The following is a 20,562-nucleotide window of genomic DNA, read 5'->3' on the forward strand; positions in this document are numbered from 1 at the left end:
TATGTTGGATTTCTAGTCGTATATTATAGTTAGAATTAAAACCAAGTTCTTCTTAAATACATAGTAAGCCTTACTAACAAAGTGCTGGGTCCAAAATACATGTTTATTGTTCGTGTAGTCTTTTAAACTCTTCAGTCACTTCCGGTTTGGTGATGATGAAAAGGTCCATGAAACATATACGGTTGGCATATATGATAAATACTAATTTATCCTTGACGTTCAATCTTTTAACCCAAGTTCAACGTATTTTTGAAGCTGGTACTTTAATTTGGCAGTGATTACGTTTGTCTTTCTGATTATGGAATGATACCCAACAAGAGAATATTAACAATTCGAAGATACGGCGCGAACAACAGTACTAGATTGTCTTTCATCTTTTTAAATCAACAAATAACAAACATAATTATTTTTTTTTAAAATCCTTTAATGGTTTTAGAAAACTTTGGTTCTAATTTTTTTTTCTAGTTTGAAAAAGAAGCAGTAAGTCTGTTCACAAATCAGTTTAATTAACAAACAAATAATCTTATTGCAGCCTTATAGTACTGTCAGTGTGTATTGTAAATATATGTCCATAGAATATGTCATGAAAACTTTTCTCGAATTGACATCAGTCATGCACTTAACAATTAAACTGGCCATATAGCAATCGCTCCGAAATGTCCGTTCACTTTTCATTACAAGCACTCAGTCTTATAAACTTATTGCACTAACTAATAAAAGTTAAATCAAAAACCTTTTTATCATTAAATTAAATGTAAGAGACAAGAAAATTGAGATTGTTTTCCAGTGACAGGTTAATGCTGGAGCCCCACATGTTGTGGCGTAAGAGCTGCAAAAGAAAGGCAACTTTTATTCACATGCTCATAATAGAGAACTTGAAATTTTGTTATCAAACTTATATGTCTAAACTTACTTAGGGGGTACAAGTTTTAGAAGTCTGTCGTCAGTTGATTTTCCGTGAAACGATTTTGTTGACAGTAAATACACTTCTCCTGTAATGTTTAATGATTTACCATGTAGTCTTGAACATTTATCAAATGTAAGACACTATAATAATGTTCTTATTCTTTCATTGCTTTATTAATACAAGACAAGCCTGAAGGTAGAAAGAAACTAGAGGTACTGTGAGCGATGAGCTCACTAAATGATACCCCCCGCCTCCCATATGGTTATAGCTGGTGAAAAAGTCCATGTTTTCCTGTGGCCGGGAAACTCAAAATATGTGTCGGATCAAAAAGTAAAATAGGAGGTGCACAATGGCAATATGTAACTAGTTCTAATTGTAACGGGGACCGTTACAGATGTTCCCCAAACGCTCCCCAACTCCCTTTTTGTGCAAATTTCCTTTAAAACTTTTTTTCAATATGCTTAGTATCGCAGGATTTCATAAAAGAATTTTAAAAGCTACAATGATATCAACTTTTTGTCATTTAACGCATTGTTCGCAAACGCACGTGCATGCACATGCAAGGTGATCATGATATGTTGTCTAAACCATTAACATATCTTTATTCCAGAAATCAATAAAAAGTCATAAAAATATAAATTTTACCGTTTTTCAAACATATTGTTCATTTTACGCATTGCGTGTGCGCATGTGCATGCAAGCACGTCCTTGCATTCAATTTTGATAGCAATATCATGTAGGAATCCATAATACCTATTCATATTCTAAACTTCATCCTGTTTTGTTGAGAAACAAGAAAGATATAGGCATGTAAAGTTCCAGCCAATCAGATTGCAGCACACGTGGATTTATGTGCTTTCATGATAATTCTTATATATCATGTTGCACGTGCGCTCTTGCCAGCACACGCGCATGTACGTGCTTTCATGAATATATTATATATCATGCTGTAGATCTTCGTATTGTGTGACTAAGTTCAAAATTTCAAAGGATTATGACGAAAATCAAGAAAGATATTGAGACTTTAGTTTCAGCCAATCAGAGCGAAGCGCACGTGCATGCGCGTGAGATCTTGCTATTTTGACCATGTCAACACGTCTATACTACTAATATACACTTATATTATGAGTATCAAAGCATATAATCAAAAAATAGAAAAGTTACGGCTGTATCTATTATTTTGGTCATTTCACGCGTTGCACGTGCGTGCTCTTGCAAGCACGTGCGCGCAAAATGACCTTCGTTCCGCAAATCTACATAACATGCCTTCTGACCCTAAAAAGGTTTCACCTAAGTCGGACATGTAGTTTACAAGATCATTCGTGGAAAAGATTTTCCCAGGAAGAAGAAAAATAATAATAATAATAATAAGAAACAGAGTAAAAACAATATGTTCCCCAACTTCGTTTGGGGAACATAATAAAGATTCTGTGAAAGTTTCATCAAATTTCATTCAGTGGTATTAGAGGAGTTGCGGATAAGAGATGGGTACCCCAAAGCGTAACAGACGGACGGACAGACGGACGGACGGACGGACGTACAGACGGACGGACGGAATTAACGATTACTATATACCCTCCCGCTTTTCAAGCGGGGGGTATAATAAGTATAAATACGCATAGTACTGTGTCTTACGTTCTGGAAAGTTTGTTCCTAGTGCATTTCACCTACATAATTAAATCAGTAACTCGTAACTATTTTTTCTACGAAACTTTTCTCTCCTAGCGGAAAATTCGTTTGAATATATTAACAAACCTTTATTATCCTGAGAAAATGAGACCAGATAGTCCTGACCCAGGGTTTCCCTGGCGTGACAGGGACAGAAGGACGGGTCACAGTAATACAGGTGGCTCTCCTCCCAGTCAGCCCCGCCCATCTTCTCTAATGTATACAGGAATGAGCTGATCAACAGATAAAAACAATTAAAGGATTTTATATCAATTAGGCAAAAAAATGTATATAAATGTATAATTTTTTAATACAGTGATAAAGAACTACATGCCTGTCGTCAACCATATGAAAACGAGAGGCTAATGGGCAACACCGCTAACCTGAGCACTTTGGCTAGTTTAGTATTTTATGAGTGGTATCAACCTGCCCCAAGGGGGAGGAGGCATGATTTGAACAAACTTGAATATACACTAACAGAGTGTGTTACCACATTTCTTTTACAAATCATGGCTTTAAAAGGTTTGAAAGATTTTCCCCTATAATCTTTATCTTCTATTATGACCCCCATCCTACCCCTTGGGGTCAAGATTTGAACGAACTTGAATCTACACAACCTAAGGGGGCTTCCATATAGATTTACCAATCATGGCTCTGCTGTTGACTTGATTAGAAGATTTAAAAAAAAAAAAAGAAGATTATTCATATATATTCCTATAGAAAAGTTGTTGGTTTGTTGTGACCCCATCCCATCCCCAGGGGTCGTGATTTGAATAACCTTAAATCCACACAACTTGTGGATGTTTCAACGTGAATTTCATTTTTCCTGGCCCAATGGGTTTGGAGAAAATGTTCCTCCATTGTGACCCCACCGTACACCTGGGGTCCTGTTTTGAAAAAACTTCAATCTACACTACTTGAGAATGCTTCCACTTAAATATGACCAATCAAGGCATTTTTGTTCTTGAGGAGGAGATTTTTGAATATTTTGCCCGTAAAACCTTGATCGTCCCTTTTTGGTCTGCCCTACCCCTCGGGAGTCATTCTTACTTTGCAAAAATATCAGCAAAAATATATCTGCCAGTAAGATTCTTAATGGAATTTCCTCTGTACACGTATCCTCCGATCACAGCAGCGGGTCCCTGTGGGTGATCATACACGTAGACTGGTCGACCCTCAGGCCCTTTTGTAAAACGTACTTTCATTACGGGATACTAGTAGATTTCATATAACTACAGACCTGGACTCCGTTTAATAAAAAACTTAAGACCAAAATTTAGTTTTGCTTATAACTTTCTCATTAACAATGAAAATATATTATATTTATTCTTTCACAGCAATGTTTCGAGTATGATTTAGCAGACATCGAATTAAAATTACCTGTAAATTACCTGTTACATTACAGAAATCTAAAACACATTTATCTCCCTCCTTGATATTCCATCCATAGTTATGGCCCTTCTGGATAAAATCGATTTCCTCCTGCTCGCCCTCTCCTAAGTCACCACAATAAATATCACCTTCAGAACTTCCTACAGTTAAATAAAACATCACAATAAATATCACCTCCAAAACTTCCTACAGTTAAATAAAACATCACAATAAATATCACCCTCAGAACTTCCTACAGTTAAATAAAACAACACAATAAATATCACCTTCAAAACTTCCTACAGTTAAATAAAACATCACAATAAATATCACCCTCAGAACTTCCTACAGTTAAATAAAACATCACAATAAATATCACCTTCAGAACTTCCTACAGTAAAATAAAACATCACAATAAATATCACCCTCAGAACTTCCTACAGTTAAATAAAACAACACAACAAATGTCACCTTCAAAACTTCCTACAGTTAAATAGAACAACACAATAAATATCACCTTCAAAACTTCCTACAGTTAAATAAAACATCACAATAAATATCACCCTCAGAACTTCACACAATAAATATCACCCTCAGAACTTCCTACAGCTAAATAAAACATCACAATAAATATTACCTTCAAAACTTCCTACAGTTAAATAAAACATCAGAATAAATATCACCTTCAAAACTTCCTACAGTTAAATAAAACATCAGAATAAATATCACCCTCAGAACTTCCTACAGTCAAATAAATCATCAGAATAAATAAATATTAAATATCACCCTCAGAACTTCCTACAGTTAAATAAAACATCACAATGAGCATCACCTCCAGAACTTCCTTCAGTTAAATAAAACAACACAATAAATATCACCTTCAAAACTTCCTACAGTTAAATAAAACATCACAATAAATATCACCCTCAGAACTTCACACAATAAATATCACCCTCAGAACTTCCTACAGTTAAATAAAACATCACAATAAATACTACCTTCAAAACTTCCTACAGTTAAATAAAACATCAGAATAAATATCACCTTCAAAACGTCCTACAATGAAATAACATCACAATAAATATCACCCTCAGAACTTCCTACAGTCAAATAAATCATCAGAATAAATAAATATTAAATATCACCCTCAGAACTTCCTACAGTTAAATAAAACATCACAATGAGCATCACCTCCAGAACTTCCTTCAGTTAAATAAAACATCACAATAAATCTCACCTTCCGAACTTCCTACAGTTAAATAAAACATCACAATAAATATCACCTTCAAAACTTCCTACAGTTAAATAAAACATCACAATAAATATCACCTTCAGAACTTCCTACAGTTAAATAAATCATCACAATAAATGTAAATAAAACATCACAATAAATATCACCTTCAAAACTTCCTACAGTTAAATAAAACATCACAATAAATATCATCTTCAAAACTTCCTACAGTTAAATAAAACATCAGAATAAATATCACCTTCAAAACTTCCTACAGTTAAATAAAACATCAGAATAAATATCACCTCTAGAACTTCCTACAGTTAAATAAAATATCAAAATAATTATCACCCTCAGAACTTCCTACTGTTAAATACTGTAAAACATCAGAATAAATATCACCTTCAGAACTTCCTACACTTAAATAAATAATCACAATGAGTATCTCCTCCAGAACTAGCTACAGATATAAATTAGATTCTTTTGTTGATACACCACCTCTTATTTTGAATTTGAACTTTGACCTCCGAATCATTTGGTTGCACATTTGCGTTCTCATTGTACTCTATTACAGACACACACAGGACAGTTACTAGATCTGCTGCAAACTCTTCACAATTTTATAAAATGAAATAAACAAATTACAGAACAAAAAATGACAAACAAAACTAATTGCAATTAAATAACTTAATGGAACTGCATTCAAATCTATTGCCTTCAACACCTTTAAACGGCTTAAAATCATAAAATTACATACCGGAATCAAGACTACATCTCCATGGGTTTCGAAAACCCCAGGCATATATCTCCGGAAGACCATTCACATTCGGGTTATCGGTAGGTATGACGTAGTATCGGATTTGATTGTTCACTATCTCACTGCTGTCGATGTCTATACGCAAAATTTTACCCAGCAAAGAGGTCCTGAAATTGAAATTCTACGTATAGATAACCTTTTTTAAAGTACCAAACTGTACATGTTTGAGTGATGTAAATGCAATAAAAATGCAAACACACTAGTCTTGTAGTTTGTCAAATTAATTATATTGACAAAATATTTTTTGTGCTGAAATATGGGGATAAAGAACAGTACCCAAGCTCTATTCTTACAACATATATTGGGAATATAACAGACATTGACCTCTAAAAATCAGCGGTGGGATCAGGTATCATTCGAGGAGTAAGCATCCCCTGTAGACAAGTCAAACCAGCTTTGCTCCTAGTCGTGATCGTAGACAATTCAGTGTGTAAATAATGGCTTAACAATCTGAGTTTGAAAATTCCAGCATTCGACTTAATGAAAGATTTATTTTGCTGCCAATGCTATTGTACTAACCATAGAATTTGCGAATCTTAATTTTTAAGAAGATTATTGAAATCCTTATTTCATCAATTTGTTTTCATTGTCACGTTTTAGAAATTTCCGTACGCTTCGAGCATACTGTTGCAAACCCAATCAACTTTGAGGCAAACTCAATATGCAGGTGTTGAGACTAATTGTTTGAAATATTTTTTTCTTAGTTCTTTAAAAAAGCGTTATTTGTCATCTGATTGTGCAGCCTGCGTCTCTAATTTCAAAGAACATACATAAATAAACTTTGTTAAATTCAAAAGTTCACGATCCAATATTATGAAGGTATCTTATTTAAAAAACAAATAAACAAAGAAATAAATAGAAACAATCAAAATGTGATAATGAAAAATGATCTATCAGAAAAAAAAACTATACTGTAGATTCCAAAATATACGCGAGGAATTAATTATCGCGTAATTTCGCGAGAAGCATCGCTCGCAAAATAAAATTTCTCGCTTTTATTTTTATGGTGCAAAAAATCAATGTAAAATCTCTTGATCAACCATACACTCGCGAATTATTGTTCTCCCCAGATAGCAAGACATAGTTGGGCCAACGTTGGTCCAATTTTTTTTCCAACGTTGGCCCACTGTTGGTAACCTTACGTTGGCCCACGGTAATTTTGCTCATCGGCCCAACGTTGGTCCAACATGTTGGCATATTGTTGGGCCAACGTAGGTATAATTGTATTCCAACTAACAGCCAACCTTAATAACTGGTTGGTTAGGTTGGCCCAACGTTGGCCCTTTGTTGAAATGTCAGATGGCATATTGTTGGGCCAACGTAGTTATTAGTGTATGCCAACTAACAGCCAACCTTAACAACTGTTTGGTTAGGTTGGCCCAACGTTGGCCCTATGTTGAAATGTCAGATGGCATATTGTTGGGCCAATGTAGTTTTTAGTGTATGCCAACTAACAACCAACCTTAACAACTGGTTGGTTAGGTTGGCCCAATATTGACCCTTTTTTTTTTTACAATGTCAGATGGCAAATAGTTATTACATAGAAACATTTGCAATTGGTTATGTGATTCTTTACATAAACCTATTTTATGACTGTTTAAAATAAATTAATACACAATTTAATCTGCATCCATAATGCATACATGGACATGTTCAATGAAAACATTACTAATGATTCACTGTGATAATATTTTATATATACATCAATTCAATCATAATTTACAAAATAAATTTTAAAATAGACAATAGAGGTAAATTATGAAAAATTATCAATTAAAAGTTCTTAATCAGGGCTCACTTCCTTTATTATAGTCCTTTTGTTGTATTCCCGCTCTTTTTCCGTCCCTTCGTCGCCTCCCGTTTTCTTCATCTTGATCTTTGTCATACGGACTCATACTTTATACACTTCTTTATTCATAGTCTTCGATTTCATTGTTATTTACATGTACCGCCACAACATCTGTTTTCCTTGCAGTCTCTGACTGAATTTCTTTGTTACAATCGGTCTGTAATAGACAGTTAAGAATTAGATAGATAGAAACAACTTAAAAGATATTATTTGATTTTAACTTACAGTGCTTGTGTGCAAAAACATTACAAGAATGAATTCCGAATCAATTTTAACAGTTAACCTGAATAAATAAGAATAAATAAACTTACATCACTTCTAAATGCAGCTGTATTGCAAGTGTATAATCCACAAATTTAAATTTCACTTCTTCTTGCTTGTCTGCATTATCACCACCTGTGAGCAATTGAATCTGACACCTCACTCCACAGTTTGGTCACGTGATAGCGAACGCCTAACTAATTATAAAGCTGTGTCATTTTGATTTATGTATATGTAGGCTTCATTCACATCCTGTTCCTGAGAACGTATTTAGTCTTCTCTAAATTCTCATGAATACAACGTTCATGAAAAAATTAATAATTTCAAGGGTTTTATTTCAAATAAATAATCATGCATGTGCACAATTCAAAAAAATATAATAAAACACTCTTTGGTGCTGTGATCACTTAAGACGTTAAAATTTAAAATGTTGAATATATCAGAAAATAAACAATTAAAAACAGTCATCCAATTAAAAGCATGGACATAGAATGTCAGCTCAGCAGCTAAAATTGACACCATCTTTAGTTGGCAGTATAATAAATGGGCCAGCTTGGCCCAATATAAATATCCCATCTTTAAAACACATAAACAAAAGAACACTCGTGCTAACATCGAGCCAACATACTACAAACTAAAATGTTCTACCAAATTGATAAGACATTTTTTGAGGGTGTATTACAAACATTGGGCCAACGTTAGGCCAACATACTACTACCAATTTGATAAGACACTTTATTAAGGATGTATTACAAACATTTGGCCAACGTAAGGCCAACTACTATCAACTTGATAAGGCGCATTCTTTATGGGTGTATAACAAACATCGGGCCAACGTTGGGCCAACATACTACCATACATGTTAACTCTCCCGATTTAGGCGGGAGTCTACCGCTTTTTCACTCCATCTCCCGCCTACCGATTTAATTCAGAAATCTACCGCTTTTCTACAAAACCTGTGTCTAAAGTATTTTTGGTTCGCTTGGGTATCCATTTTTGAAGCCACTCTCATAAAATCTCGCTAGATATCGCGTGATTTGACTCGGAATCATACAAACGCTTTTTTTGTACATAGATTTCAAGCACGGATTTGACAACGACAACAACATAAGACTACCAGTGATTACATTGGTTACGATAAATTCATCAACATCCCTGCCATGAGAAAGGAGATACGGCTTTTAAGAATTAAATGAAAACATTTGACATCGTCTTTAAAAGGACAGAAGCTCACAACTTTATCAATAAAGTCAATAGAAATCATTCGATTAACCAAGCCATGTGGCAATCTCTACTTTCGTTTTCGATCATCGCGGGAAATCTGATTTATACTACGAAATATAACATTATTTATCTTTTGTTAGTCACTGCTATCAATTTTGAATTTCTGTTTGTATGTTTTTTTTTCCTTATTACTTGTATGCCCTGATGGGCCCCAAATTGGTATTAATAAATCTTATCTTATCTTATCTTATCTTATCTTATCTATACGAACTTGTTTTAGATCTAGATTGAACAATGCCATCATTTGTTTTGTTTAAAAATTGAATGAACATTCAGAATTATTGCTTCTAGGCTATTTCAGCAAAGATCACTCTTTCAAAGGCTATATGTAAAGCAACCAATCCAAGCAAAATGATGAGCATGAAAAATATTTGAATTTGTACAATTTATGTCAAACTTAAGGTGTTTCTGTCTTCTTATTGCTGTTGATATTTAAGATTAATTAGTGTAGGTACATGATTTCATTTAAGGCTTATAATATACATGTATATTACATGAAAGATATCGATAATCAAAGTTTTAAACAACACGCGCGCAATGCTACCGCTTTTGAGGTCTGAATCTCCCTCTTTTTCATCACAATAGGTTAACATGTATGATACTACTACCAACTTTAAAAGACACTTTCTACAAGGGTGTATTACAAACATCGGGCCAACGTTGGGCCAACATACTACTACCAACTTTAAAAGACACTTTCTTTAAGGGTGCATTACAAATATCGGGCCAACGTTGGGCCAACATACTTTTACCAACTTTAAAAGACACTTTCTTTAAGGGTGTATTTCAAACATTGGGCCAACGTTGGGCCAACATACTACTACCAACTTTAAAAGCCACTTTCTTTAAGGGTGTATTACAAGCATCGGGCCAACGTTGGGCCAACATACTACTACCAACTTTAAAAGACACTTTCTTTAAGGGTGTATTACAAACATCGGGCCAACGTTGGGCCAACATACTACTACCAACTTTAAAAGACACTTCCTTTAAGGTTGTATTACAAACATCGGGCCAACGTTGGGCCAACATACTACTACCAACTTTAAAAGACACTTTCTTTAAGAGTGTATTACAAACAGTGGGCCAACGTTGGGCCAACATCAACATCCCTCCTTCCTTGGGAAGTAAAGTGAATGGAAGTTGCTAACGTTGGACCAACGTTGGGCCAACATAGGAATTCCGTCATGGTCGAGAAGGTTGGCATGGTGACATTGGTCCAACGTTGGCCCAACGTTGTTCCCCCAACGCCAACCATACAACCTTTTGCCAATGTTGGCCCAACATAGTCTTGCTATCTGGGTCGCGATTTGACGTTAAAGAGGTGTTTGCGATAATAAGTACTCGCGAAAATAAGGAATCAGCAGTAAACAATACAAAATAGTGAACAGGGCATTAAATAACATGGACCAATCGAAAATTCCAAAACTGGGACCAGGTGCCTAAGAGGAGTAAGCATCCTCTGTCCACCAGTCAAGCCCATCGTAAACACTGAGAGTCTTCTGTTGTATCAAAACAAAGGCCTTACAATTAGCCATATTTCGGCGATTTGTAATGTTTTAATTTAGACTCAGAATTGTAAAAATCTTTTTAACCCCAACTAATCTATTCTGGTCTTTTTAAAATATCCGCTCATGCTATAAATAAACACCATATGCGGGCTATACAGCGGAATAATGAAAGTTGTCAATGGAAAAGCTGGTTATCTCATAAATTTGTCATACTTTTAAGATGTAGCAGACTCGGTGGTATCTTTTGAGTTCAATGGAATATGTGGAGTTGACATATAAAATGGAATCAACTCTTATTTTATAAAACATCCTCCAATATATGTGAATGTCAAATTGAAAGCCACAAGTGTAAAAATGTAAAAACAAACAAAAAAATATAACAACAATGACAGTACATGGCATAATATAATAATATAAAATAACAATTTCTGAAAGGAAAAACAAAACTTACATATTCTGCGCACTTGAAGGAAGACCCCCATCTCCGACGGAAATGTAAAGATATCCATCTTTGCCAAATAATACCTACGACGAAAAACAGCTTTATTTGATATCATATAACAATACTGAAACGGTTTAAAAAGTGAACAGATGCTACATTTCTAAATACGTTTTCAGCAAGTTAAAACCCTTCTCCGCTACGTTGACACGTGTTCAACATTTAACCCGATATAATAAATCTTTATAAAAGGTATAATTAAATTATTTCAAATTTATATTTATAAATAGAATATACTTATTTAAGCAATATTTATACCTGACCTCCATTTCTTTTTTCGTTATGCTGACGTATAACCATTAATAATTTCTCCTTCGAAACGTCAATCCTCCCTGAAACTTCTTGAAGTTCCGTTATAAATGCGCACTGTTCTCCATTAAATTTACGTATTGAGTATGTATATAATTTACCATTTATTGAAAACTTAGGATGCAGTGCCATACTTAAAAGGCCACGCTCGTCAACGCTATTTTCGTCATATTCCACTAATGACGTCAAATTAAGGTACACTTTCTTGTTCCCGAAAGTTGACGAAAAAGAATAAACAAGTCCTTGTTGTTCCATCACAAAAAATCTTCCAGCACCCTCCTTCTCTTCTAGCACCAAGAGTGCTTTCTTAGTTGTTAAATAATGCTGTAAGCACACGCAGGGCCGTGTAGCATTAGGTCCCAATACTAATGAACTTGAGACAAAACTTGTAGTAGAGGTATAAAGCAAAGCAAGAAATAGGTTCCGGGTGATCATCGTATTTCAAAGACAGCAATCAATAGACTGTTTCAGCCGTCAAGAGCCAGAAATTAAGATACTAAAATTGAATATAACGATTATCCTTATCTCGGGTATAATTAGTCTGTATTAACAGATTAAAACATGTTGTTTATTCCCAGGGGTATTATCTGATTATTCTGAGCGGGTACCTACCCTATCTAACGACACGAGGAAGCCACTTATCCAGAATTCCATCTGTCACCAAAACGGTATCCGTGGATATTGTCGGATTTATTTTTCTGTTTTATTGATCTGTGATAAAACAGATATATAACTGAAGCTAATGAATATTATTCACCTACTGCAGAAGAATCGTTTTGCCGGAAGCACGTGTTCATAAGCACTACACTTCAAACTAGAAGTAGCGACACAGGTGTAACGGTCATGAGAAAATACACGTCTGACGCATACCTATGTTTATGTGTATATAAATGGTGATATAAGGAATACATAAAGATTTTAGAGGTTCATTCAGAAATAATTCCTGTGATTAGTAAAGCATATCGATATTATCAGATTTATATAATAAACATAATTTTTATTACCTTGTTCCAGTGCTTTAATAGTGAGCAAACGAAGCTTGAACTTTCTTCACGTTTAGTAATAAATTTTGATATTGACAAAAATAGACCGGAACATGCACTTGTATTCAGGTATATATTTCATCTTGGTGTGTACTTCAAAAATCATTACTCATCTGGGTGGATTTTTAATTAATCTAAGATAGAAATGTATTTATTTCATGAAATGTATCAAAGGACAGACAATTCATGCAAGAAGTGAAATACATCTACTAAGTAAATTGACATCTGAATTCCTGTACATTATGTCCATTAATGATTTGTTCTTTAACTCTTATCATATATTATGATGCGAGTGCAGAATTAATATCAATATAGTATAAATAAAAAAGTACCGAATTTCGATTTACTTTTGTATCTTTAAAATGTGTTTTTCATGAACATAGCGACAATTTTTTTTAAAATATAATACATAAAAAAATACAACACAAAAAAAAACCAAATAAAAAATAATAAAAAATACATTTTACCGACTCTTTCACTTTGGTTCTGACGGGATAATCATCATTCCCCTTCCTTTGTTAAAATAATCTGCCAATACGCAGAAATATTACATCCAAATGAAAGTAAAATCGTCTTAATTGAAAAGTATCGGTATAGTGTATCGGTATGAGTACTTTCCTGACATTATAGATTGCTTTCCTAGGTAAAGAATAATGAAACTAATTCCCAAAGTAATGAAACATACGAAACAACGAACAGTATTCAGGATCAAAAGTCCATAAAACAATAACAAAAAAATAGGAGCATAGCAAACACGGACCTCCAAAACATCAGAGGTGGGATCAGGTGCCATGGAGGAGTGAGCATCCCCTGCCGACCGGTCACACCCGCCGAGTGCTCCTCGTCATGATCGAGAAATAACGGGAAAATCCGTCGTCAATTTGGTATAAATAAATAATGGACTAACAATTGGCATCAAAACGTCAGTCAGCATTTGACTCAGTGATAAATGGTATTTGCTGAGAAGGTCATTGAATCGACCATAGAAATAACGGATGATGACTTTAACCGAAACTGCTTATATTCTTATTTCACCAACTTGTTTGTCAATAATTTACCTCGTTTTAGAAATTGTTCATGCATAGAGCATGCCCTTGTGTATCAAATCAACTGAGATACATAAACTCCGTATACATGCAGGTGATGAAGGTATATTGCTTCATAAGTAAGGGAAGTTGACAATAAAAACATTAAATTCATCACATATATCATAGAGCTTGGTTATCAGATTACCATTAACGTCTTTTTCAAGTAAAATATCCAAATACCGGTGTGATTTTATTCTTAAAATACACAAAAACAGATTTGCCAGACCATTCAAAGTATGACATGTATTAAACACGTGGTACTTTGGTACATCACTAACCAATACCACTGTTAGTAAGTAATAAGTAATTAAATCGTTTATCATATAGTGGCATGTGTTACAATACAATGAGAATTGAGAAACATTCAATACATTTATTATTCAAACATCTGGACCTATATGCTAAATACTTTTAACAAAAAAAATTTTAAAAATATGCACTATAATTGTGCCTGGATTTACTCTAAAATACAAGAAAACCCAGGAGCTTCCGGGGTCTTTGCCCCCTGGGCCCCCACCTATATGCTTTATACTTTTAACAAAAATAATTGAAAAGTATACACTATCATTGTGCCTGGTTTTACAACAAAAACGCCCCCACCAGGGTCGATATATCTGATAAGAATGGAAATTACAATTGTTTACTGACAATACGTCGTCGATATACATATGTATCTAAATGTCGAGTTGAAGACCACAGCAAGTACATTTGTATTTTCTTTTCACGCATGAGATTTTGCACAAATTCTGCTTCATATGAATACATGTACAAAAATAGGTCTGCTAATAACCGGGCGCAATTGGTACCCATGGGAATTCAATAAATTGTTGGAAGACTTGGTCACCAAAAACAACATAGACATAGCCAATCAGAAACGCAAGCATCTTTTTGATGTCGACTTCAGGGTACTTGTGTATACAATCAGAATTTTTTCAACAAAATAATTTTGCAAACGACCAGTGACGAGGTAAGTAAATTTACGAGTTCCATTTTTATTGAAAAAGCAGCTGTCAATGATATCAAAAGGCTTGAACTAAAATTTATAGTGGGGAATGGTAGTGTATAAAGTTGAAAAGTCGTTAAGTTATACTACATAATAATTGACGATAAAATGTATAATTTTGCATAATTGTACATGTACGCTCCCGGACCACATTATAGTAGTCCTTTATTTTGATAATGAACAATGTAATATATGTTTTATATTAATATTTATTTTATTCTTTGCACAAGAAAACCAGAAAATGTGGAGAGAGCAGAACCACCGCTAATTGTGATGTCTCCTACGACATAGTTAATTAAAACGGAAATGATGTCACCTTGCGTTAATTCCGTCGTCACCGAAGACGTTCTTCTTAGCCAGGATGGATGACTGTTGCTATCAAGAACCGTTATGGAAATCGGAGATCCATTTTTCAAAATTTTTGCATGCAGGGAATGGCTGCTGTTGCGATGGCCATTCGAGGAAAGTTCCAACGAAAAATAGTAAACTCCAGAAACCGGACAGAAAAACGTGCCCGATTTGTTATTATATGCGTTACCAGAATTAAATCGCACGGCGTCAAATAAGATGCTGGAACCTTGGACAGGGTTAACGAGATCCAATGACAATTCTGCGTTAAAGGCTATTGGCTGCTGGTTAGCATCTACAAGATAAATATATACCTCATTTATGTACTTTCCTTATAGGTGTTCTTTATCACATCATTGCTTCAGATATGCTAAAGGCTAAAGAAAAAGAAACATACCCTTTTCCAGAGTTTCCAACCGCTGTTGTAAAAAACTGAATTGTTCCTGAAGCGAGGCTATGCAATGTGAACAATCCTCGTTCTGTAGCAAAATTCCGGCTGATAAAGCTAATAATGTTGACAGTATTGTCAGATTCAAATTAATTTTCAATATCATAGCTTTTCGTACTTATCTATATCGAAGAAACTACATAAGGTGACAAATGTCAATTCCCACCGAGAGGAACATCAGACTTGTATGAAAACAGAGATTAGTACTACATTAAGTAATTATAAACACAACAATTAATATTAACAATCCTGAAATATAATTCATTATAGGAGCACGATGCCAGTATATCACATACTAGTCCAAATGTATGTTCATACATTTTATAAATGATCAATATTTTTTTTAACAATTAACTATTAAAATGACTTTTGTTCAAGATTTAATTCATATATGATACAAGAAAAATTGAACAGTGAAAGTAAGCTTTGATTCGAGAGTGCACCCTCTGTTACAACGCACTTTGAAAAATTACGCACTTCGAAAAAAAATTTCAAAGTGCGTATAAATGATCAATATTTTTTTTAACAATTAACTATTAAAATGACTAACGCACTTTGAAAAAAATTAAATTTTTTTCAAAGTGCGTTGATATCGACCATATTAACGCACTTTGAAAAAAAATGTGAAGATTAATCAACATTCTAACAAATAATCGGTACGATAAACAACAGATCCTGGTTGGATAACTTTTTTTATGATAAAGTCACTTCAGGACCTGAGATATTGACGTTTTAGGCCTAAATAATTGAGGTTTTGATAAAATAAAACGGAAAAGGGTCTTGAAAAAAAAGAGTGACGATTGTTTAAGATCATTACTTCGTTTCAGCCCCCCCCCCCACTTATTTTGGAAAGATATACATATCGTATAAGCATTGAAAATGCAGCTTGGGTTTATTGCTCCCCTCCCCCGTTTGTTACCGATACCTATGTATTGGAAAGATAAAGATTTGGACTGAGTGATCTTATACCCGTCTTCTCCTCTTTTCGGCGGGAGTAAATCAATTCACAAGTTTTTTGAAAGATAAATAACAAATAAAATCTTTCCATTACTAGAATATGATTTTTTTTTTTCAAAGTGCGTTAAGTGTCTCCATGGTAAAATATATTGATGTAGACTCTTAACGCACTTTGAAATTTTTTTTCAAAGTGCGTTGAGTTGGTCCCAATTGCAAATTTAACGCACTTTGAAAAAATTTTTCAAAGTGCGTTGATTTTGTCCTAATTTTAACGCACTTTGAAATTTTTTTTCAAAGTTTGTAATTTTTTCAAAGTGCGTTGCCACAACCCTCTCCGACACTTGACGAATTCGGGGTTTCAAATTCTCAATCTTCAATTTATTCATACATGGAAGATAGCCTCTAAGAAGATACACATAATCTCGAAGTTGGAAAGGGTAAATGGAAGCTACTTCTATACTGTGGCTCCCTTCAATAACAAATTCATTTAATAATAACTTTTAATGTAAATAAACTATTATCTCGACCAAGGCCAGCTCGTTGGTAAAATCATCTAACGGGTATTCCAGTTTCATGCCACACAAACATATTATACATGAAGCAATTACATTCAAGTCAATAATAGTGCATGCATGTTAAAAAAGAAATTATTTCATTGAATGTTCGACATAAAACACAATTTTTGCATAATGATAATATTACAGATGAAAATTTTACAATGTATTTCCAAACGCCATTGACAAAAATTATACAATGCACTTGCTTCCATTACAGTGTTTCTATCTACTAAATTAAATGAATTATTGAATATACTGTTTCAATAAAATTACATACAATAATTCAATTAAAATCTTAACAAATAAAACCCAATGTGTATATGATATAAAGTGTAATTTATGGCGGAAGAAAATAGAAATCAATACATTTTGAAAATAATGCTGAAGTAAGTTAAGCTATATGCACAGTATTTTCTTCATTGCATGAATTTCAGCTATTTTTTTCGTTAGCTTAAACACTGTCTTTTGACTGAATGTGGTGCTTCTTTACCCTTCTATACTCATCCTTCAAAATCGCTTTGAGAGATCGGTGGGATACAAATCATTCTCTTCATAAATAAGATTTAGTGGAGATGTTCTAGTAGACGAAACGTTTTCTGTAGTTTGCTGAGTGTCGAATAACAGGTGCGATGGGACGCTTTCCCTCCTTTTATACAATACATCCGATGTAAGAGAACCGGGGTACCAATAATGAGCAGAAAGAGGAAGCTTTTCTATGACCGGTTTCATGATTTTATCATCAGAAAGATTTCCCATGACCAGTTTTCTGTTCTGATCATCACAAAAATTTTCCATGACCGGTTTTATGTTATGATCATCAGAAAGATTTCCAATTACCGGTTTTGGACTATCAAAAAAATTTTCCATGACCGGTTTTAAGTTATGATCATCAGAAAGATTTCCAACGACCGGTTTTATGCCCTGGCCAAGCGTATTCGGACTCCAATAATGAGATATAAGGTCTTCTTTTTCTTTTGGAAAAAACATCCCATCAGTAAATGAATGCTCTTGGCGAGAAACCGATCGTTCTTGAGCTCCTGTCAGCGGACTTTGATGAGAATTGTTGGAAAAGCTGTTTGGATTCTCACTTATAGATGGATTTCCGACAGTGTAATTTTCTTGAATCATTTCATACAATTCGGAAAACTTTTGACTGTGTATAGGATATTGAGCATTAGGGTGTCTGTTATAGCCACCGACAATGGAAGATTGGCTTAGTTCACTGTGTGTTCGTTGAGATTTGACATCAAAAGGACGTCCGAAATGAAAAGAATTGAAATTGTTTGAAGCATCCTCCTCATAAATAGTGGAACTAACGTTCGAGACACAAAGCTTGTGACCGAATTCTTCCATATTCTGTATAGTCATATTACTATTGCATTTCGTCCCATCACTGTTAGGCAAGATCATATTTTCTGTGTCAAGAATTGAACCATTCTCACATCCAAAGCCATATCCAAAGCTATCCTTAGAGGTTGTATGCATGTTGGACATTGTTTGATTTCCATGCTCGTTTGTGTTTTTACTGCATGCCTCAAAGTAAGGGTACTCCTGACATCCACTGGTAAAGTTTCCGCAGTGATTGTCAACATTATTCGAAATTTGGTCTTGTGTGAAATCGTAGTATTCGGATAGATTCATACCGGTATTAATATCGTTATGTCTTTTTAATGGGACCGTCCTCTGTTCTACATGTATATAAGGTTCTCCATGTGTCTTTAATTGACTTTCAATAAATCCTTTATACCCCATACTGTAGAAACGACTACTACGTATATATTCTCTTAAGAAGTATTGGCGAAATCTCCAAGCTAGCAAATGCTGAAATTTTCTGAAGGCTCGAGCTTGGAGAGCCAGTTTACCGGGTGACAATGGAGGGTGTTTGTGCTCGTTTGCATCCATTTGTACTAATTTTGCACGCTTCTGCGTGTTGCTTTGCCTGGCACTGTTATATTCTAATTCAATCATACCATTCGTATCCTGAAGCTCATTATCGGTCGATGCTTCATCCTGCTTTGGACCTGACTTTTGTGTGTTACGAGTATGCTGTTGGGAGTCAACTGAAAATGCACTTACTTGGTTTACTGGACAAAGAATCCCATCTGAACGAATAATAAATGTTTGAATGCTTTTGCCGTTCTTGTCAAATAGGATTGTGTTTCTATTTAGGTGAGGAAACTGTTGATTGGCAACTGACTTTGTTACAGAGCTTGTGATAGGCTTCTCCTTTGATCTAATTTTTTTAAGAGGTGAACCTGGAGTATTGTTATCTTTTAAGAACCTGTCGTTTCCTTGTTGTAATGATAATCTGTCTGTTGTATTGCTTCTGTTGCACTCTTTATTATTTAAGAAACCCAACTGTGGATTGGCATTTTCCCCAAACATAGATTTATTTTCTTGAAAAGATTTTATCTGGGGCAAGCATGATTTAACAGGTGATCCAATGTCCTCAAAGGAATTGGATCTCTTTTGTTGCGTCTTTTCAAAGCTAGGCTTTGAGGTAGAAGACTTTTTATCTACAAGATAGGCGGCGTTTTCTTCAATGGAGTTAAATTCGTTTTCTGTAATAGATGAAACTTTATCAATTTTGTAGTCTGTCGTATCTAACAGCAAGGGATTCTGGAATCCAGATTGAGTCCATGCTTCAATGTTTATTGATGGACCACAGTTCTCTCTTTCTGTATCCAGGTCTCTCTGAAGCATCTTGCCCTTCTCTTTCTTTTCCATCTCGGTATTTTGTTCCATATCCAGTCTGCAATTCAGTTCTGCTTGGCTACAGTTAGTGTTGTCTTTCTGGCAATGGTATTGACTAAGGCTACAAGTTGAAGTTATATCCCTGATAGTCAGTTCGGATGATTTTGCCGTTTTACCATATCGCGCGGACTGTGTTCTCTCCTTTTCATGCGTACCACAGTCTACTGGAGAAGCGAACAAGCCTTTTTGGTACTCTGTCAGTATGCGATCTATGCTGTCATGGAGTATAGAACGCGTCAGTTTCTTGTCTTTTTCTTCCCCTGACTGAGCAGGAATATGGTGCTTGTACATCAGTCAGAATCCGCACACTCCTCTTTGAAGAATGTTTTCCTGCTTTTTCAAAGTAACATCTTCAAGAAAATGATTTTTTGTTGTTCATTTTACGCATCGTACTAGATGAACACAAAGATAATCAAACCTGACTGTTAGGGAAAACATCACTTAATTAAATCAGATTGACAATCACAATGAAAAAAATCTCTTTGACACTTTCATTTCTTTTTTTATACTTTATAAGTAATTATAACTATATTCCCTTGGTTTCATTATTGTGTCATGGAAGAAAAACAAATTAATTTTTATTTCTCTATAAGATTAATAAATGAAATGGTAATAGAATTAATACTTACACTTCAGAAACTGTATTTACTACTATCT

At 34.5% G+C, this 20,562-nt stretch overlaps 2 protein-coding genes across 5 annotated transcripts; both read right to left on the bottom strand.

Annotated features, from left to right (window-relative positions):
* Window positions 1–513: 513 nt before the first annotated feature.
* LOC134282524 (HHIP-like protein 1) lies at window positions 514–12,583 on the bottom strand. 4 transcript variants are annotated; one of them, XM_062764926.1, is made up of 9 exons: window positions 12,320–12,583; window positions 11,657–12,203; window positions 11,351–11,424; window positions 5,935–6,101; window positions 3,979–4,107; window positions 3,626–3,773; window positions 2,663–2,808; window positions 914–992; window positions 514–829 (listed from the first exon to the last, which is right to left on the bottom strand). In XM_062764926.1, the coding sequence occupies exons 2-9, from the start codon at window positions 12,140–12,142 to the stop codon at window positions 721–723; spliced, it is 1,338 nt and encodes a 445-aa protein (XP_062620910.1). In that variant the 5' UTR covers window positions 12,143–12,203; window positions 12,320–12,583; the 3' UTR covers window positions 514–720. The 4 variants fall into 4 exon arrangements, with proteins under 4 accessions (XP_062620910.1, XP_062620909.1, XP_062620912.1 ...); XM_062764928.1 differs by having other exon boundaries at window positions 516–829; window positions 11,657–12,080; window positions 12,320–12,581; XM_062764925.1 differs by having other exon boundaries at window positions 515–829; window positions 11,657–12,583.
* Window positions 12,584–14,851: 2,268 nt separating this feature from the next.
* Window positions 14,852–15,840, bottom strand: LOC134282573 (complement C1q-like protein 4). The gene is made up of 2 exons (XM_062764976.1): window positions 15,587–15,840; window positions 14,852–15,484 (listed from the first exon to the last, which is right to left on the bottom strand). The coding sequence occupies exons 1-2, from the start codon at window positions 15,741–15,743 to the stop codon at window positions 15,051–15,053; spliced, it is 591 nt and encodes a 196-aa protein (XP_062620960.1). The 5' UTR covers window positions 15,744–15,840; the 3' UTR covers window positions 14,852–15,050.
* Window positions 15,841–20,562: the final 4,722 nt, after the last annotated feature.

Source organism: Saccostrea cucullata, unplaced genomic scaffold (assembly GCF_032062105.1).
Source record: "Saccostrea cucullata isolate Sc308-1 unplaced genomic scaffold, CSIRO_AGI_Scuc_v1 ctg297, whole genome shotgun sequence".
NCBI lineage: Eukaryota > Metazoa > Mollusca > Bivalvia > Ostreida > Ostreidae > Saccostrea > Saccostrea cuccullata.

What these genes read in the sequence shown, in the direction of transcription:
- LOC134282524 (XM_062764926.1), bottom strand. Translation starts at nt 12,142, where the DNA reads ATGATCACCCGGAACCTATTTCTTGCTTTGCTTTATACCTCTACTACA. An exon ending in AAAAAAGAAATGGAGGTCAG is followed by an intron (nt 11,425 to 11,656) that starts GTATAAATATTG and finishes TTTTCGTCGTAG; the next exon opens with GTATTATTTGGCAAAGATGG. An exon ending in CCTTCAAGTGCGCAGAATAT is followed by an intron (nt 6,102 to 11,350) that starts GTAAGTTTTGTT and finishes TTTCAATTTCAG; the next exon opens with GACCTCTTTGCTGGGTAAAA.
- LOC134282573 (XM_062764976.1), bottom strand. Translation starts at nt 15,743, where the DNA reads ATGATATTGAAAATTAATTTGAATCTGACAATACTGTCAACATTATTA. An exon ending in GTTGGAAACTCTGGAAAAGG is followed by an intron (nt 15,485 to 15,586) that starts GTATGTTTCTTT and finishes TTTATCTTGTAG; the next exon opens with ATGCTAACCAGCAGCCAATA.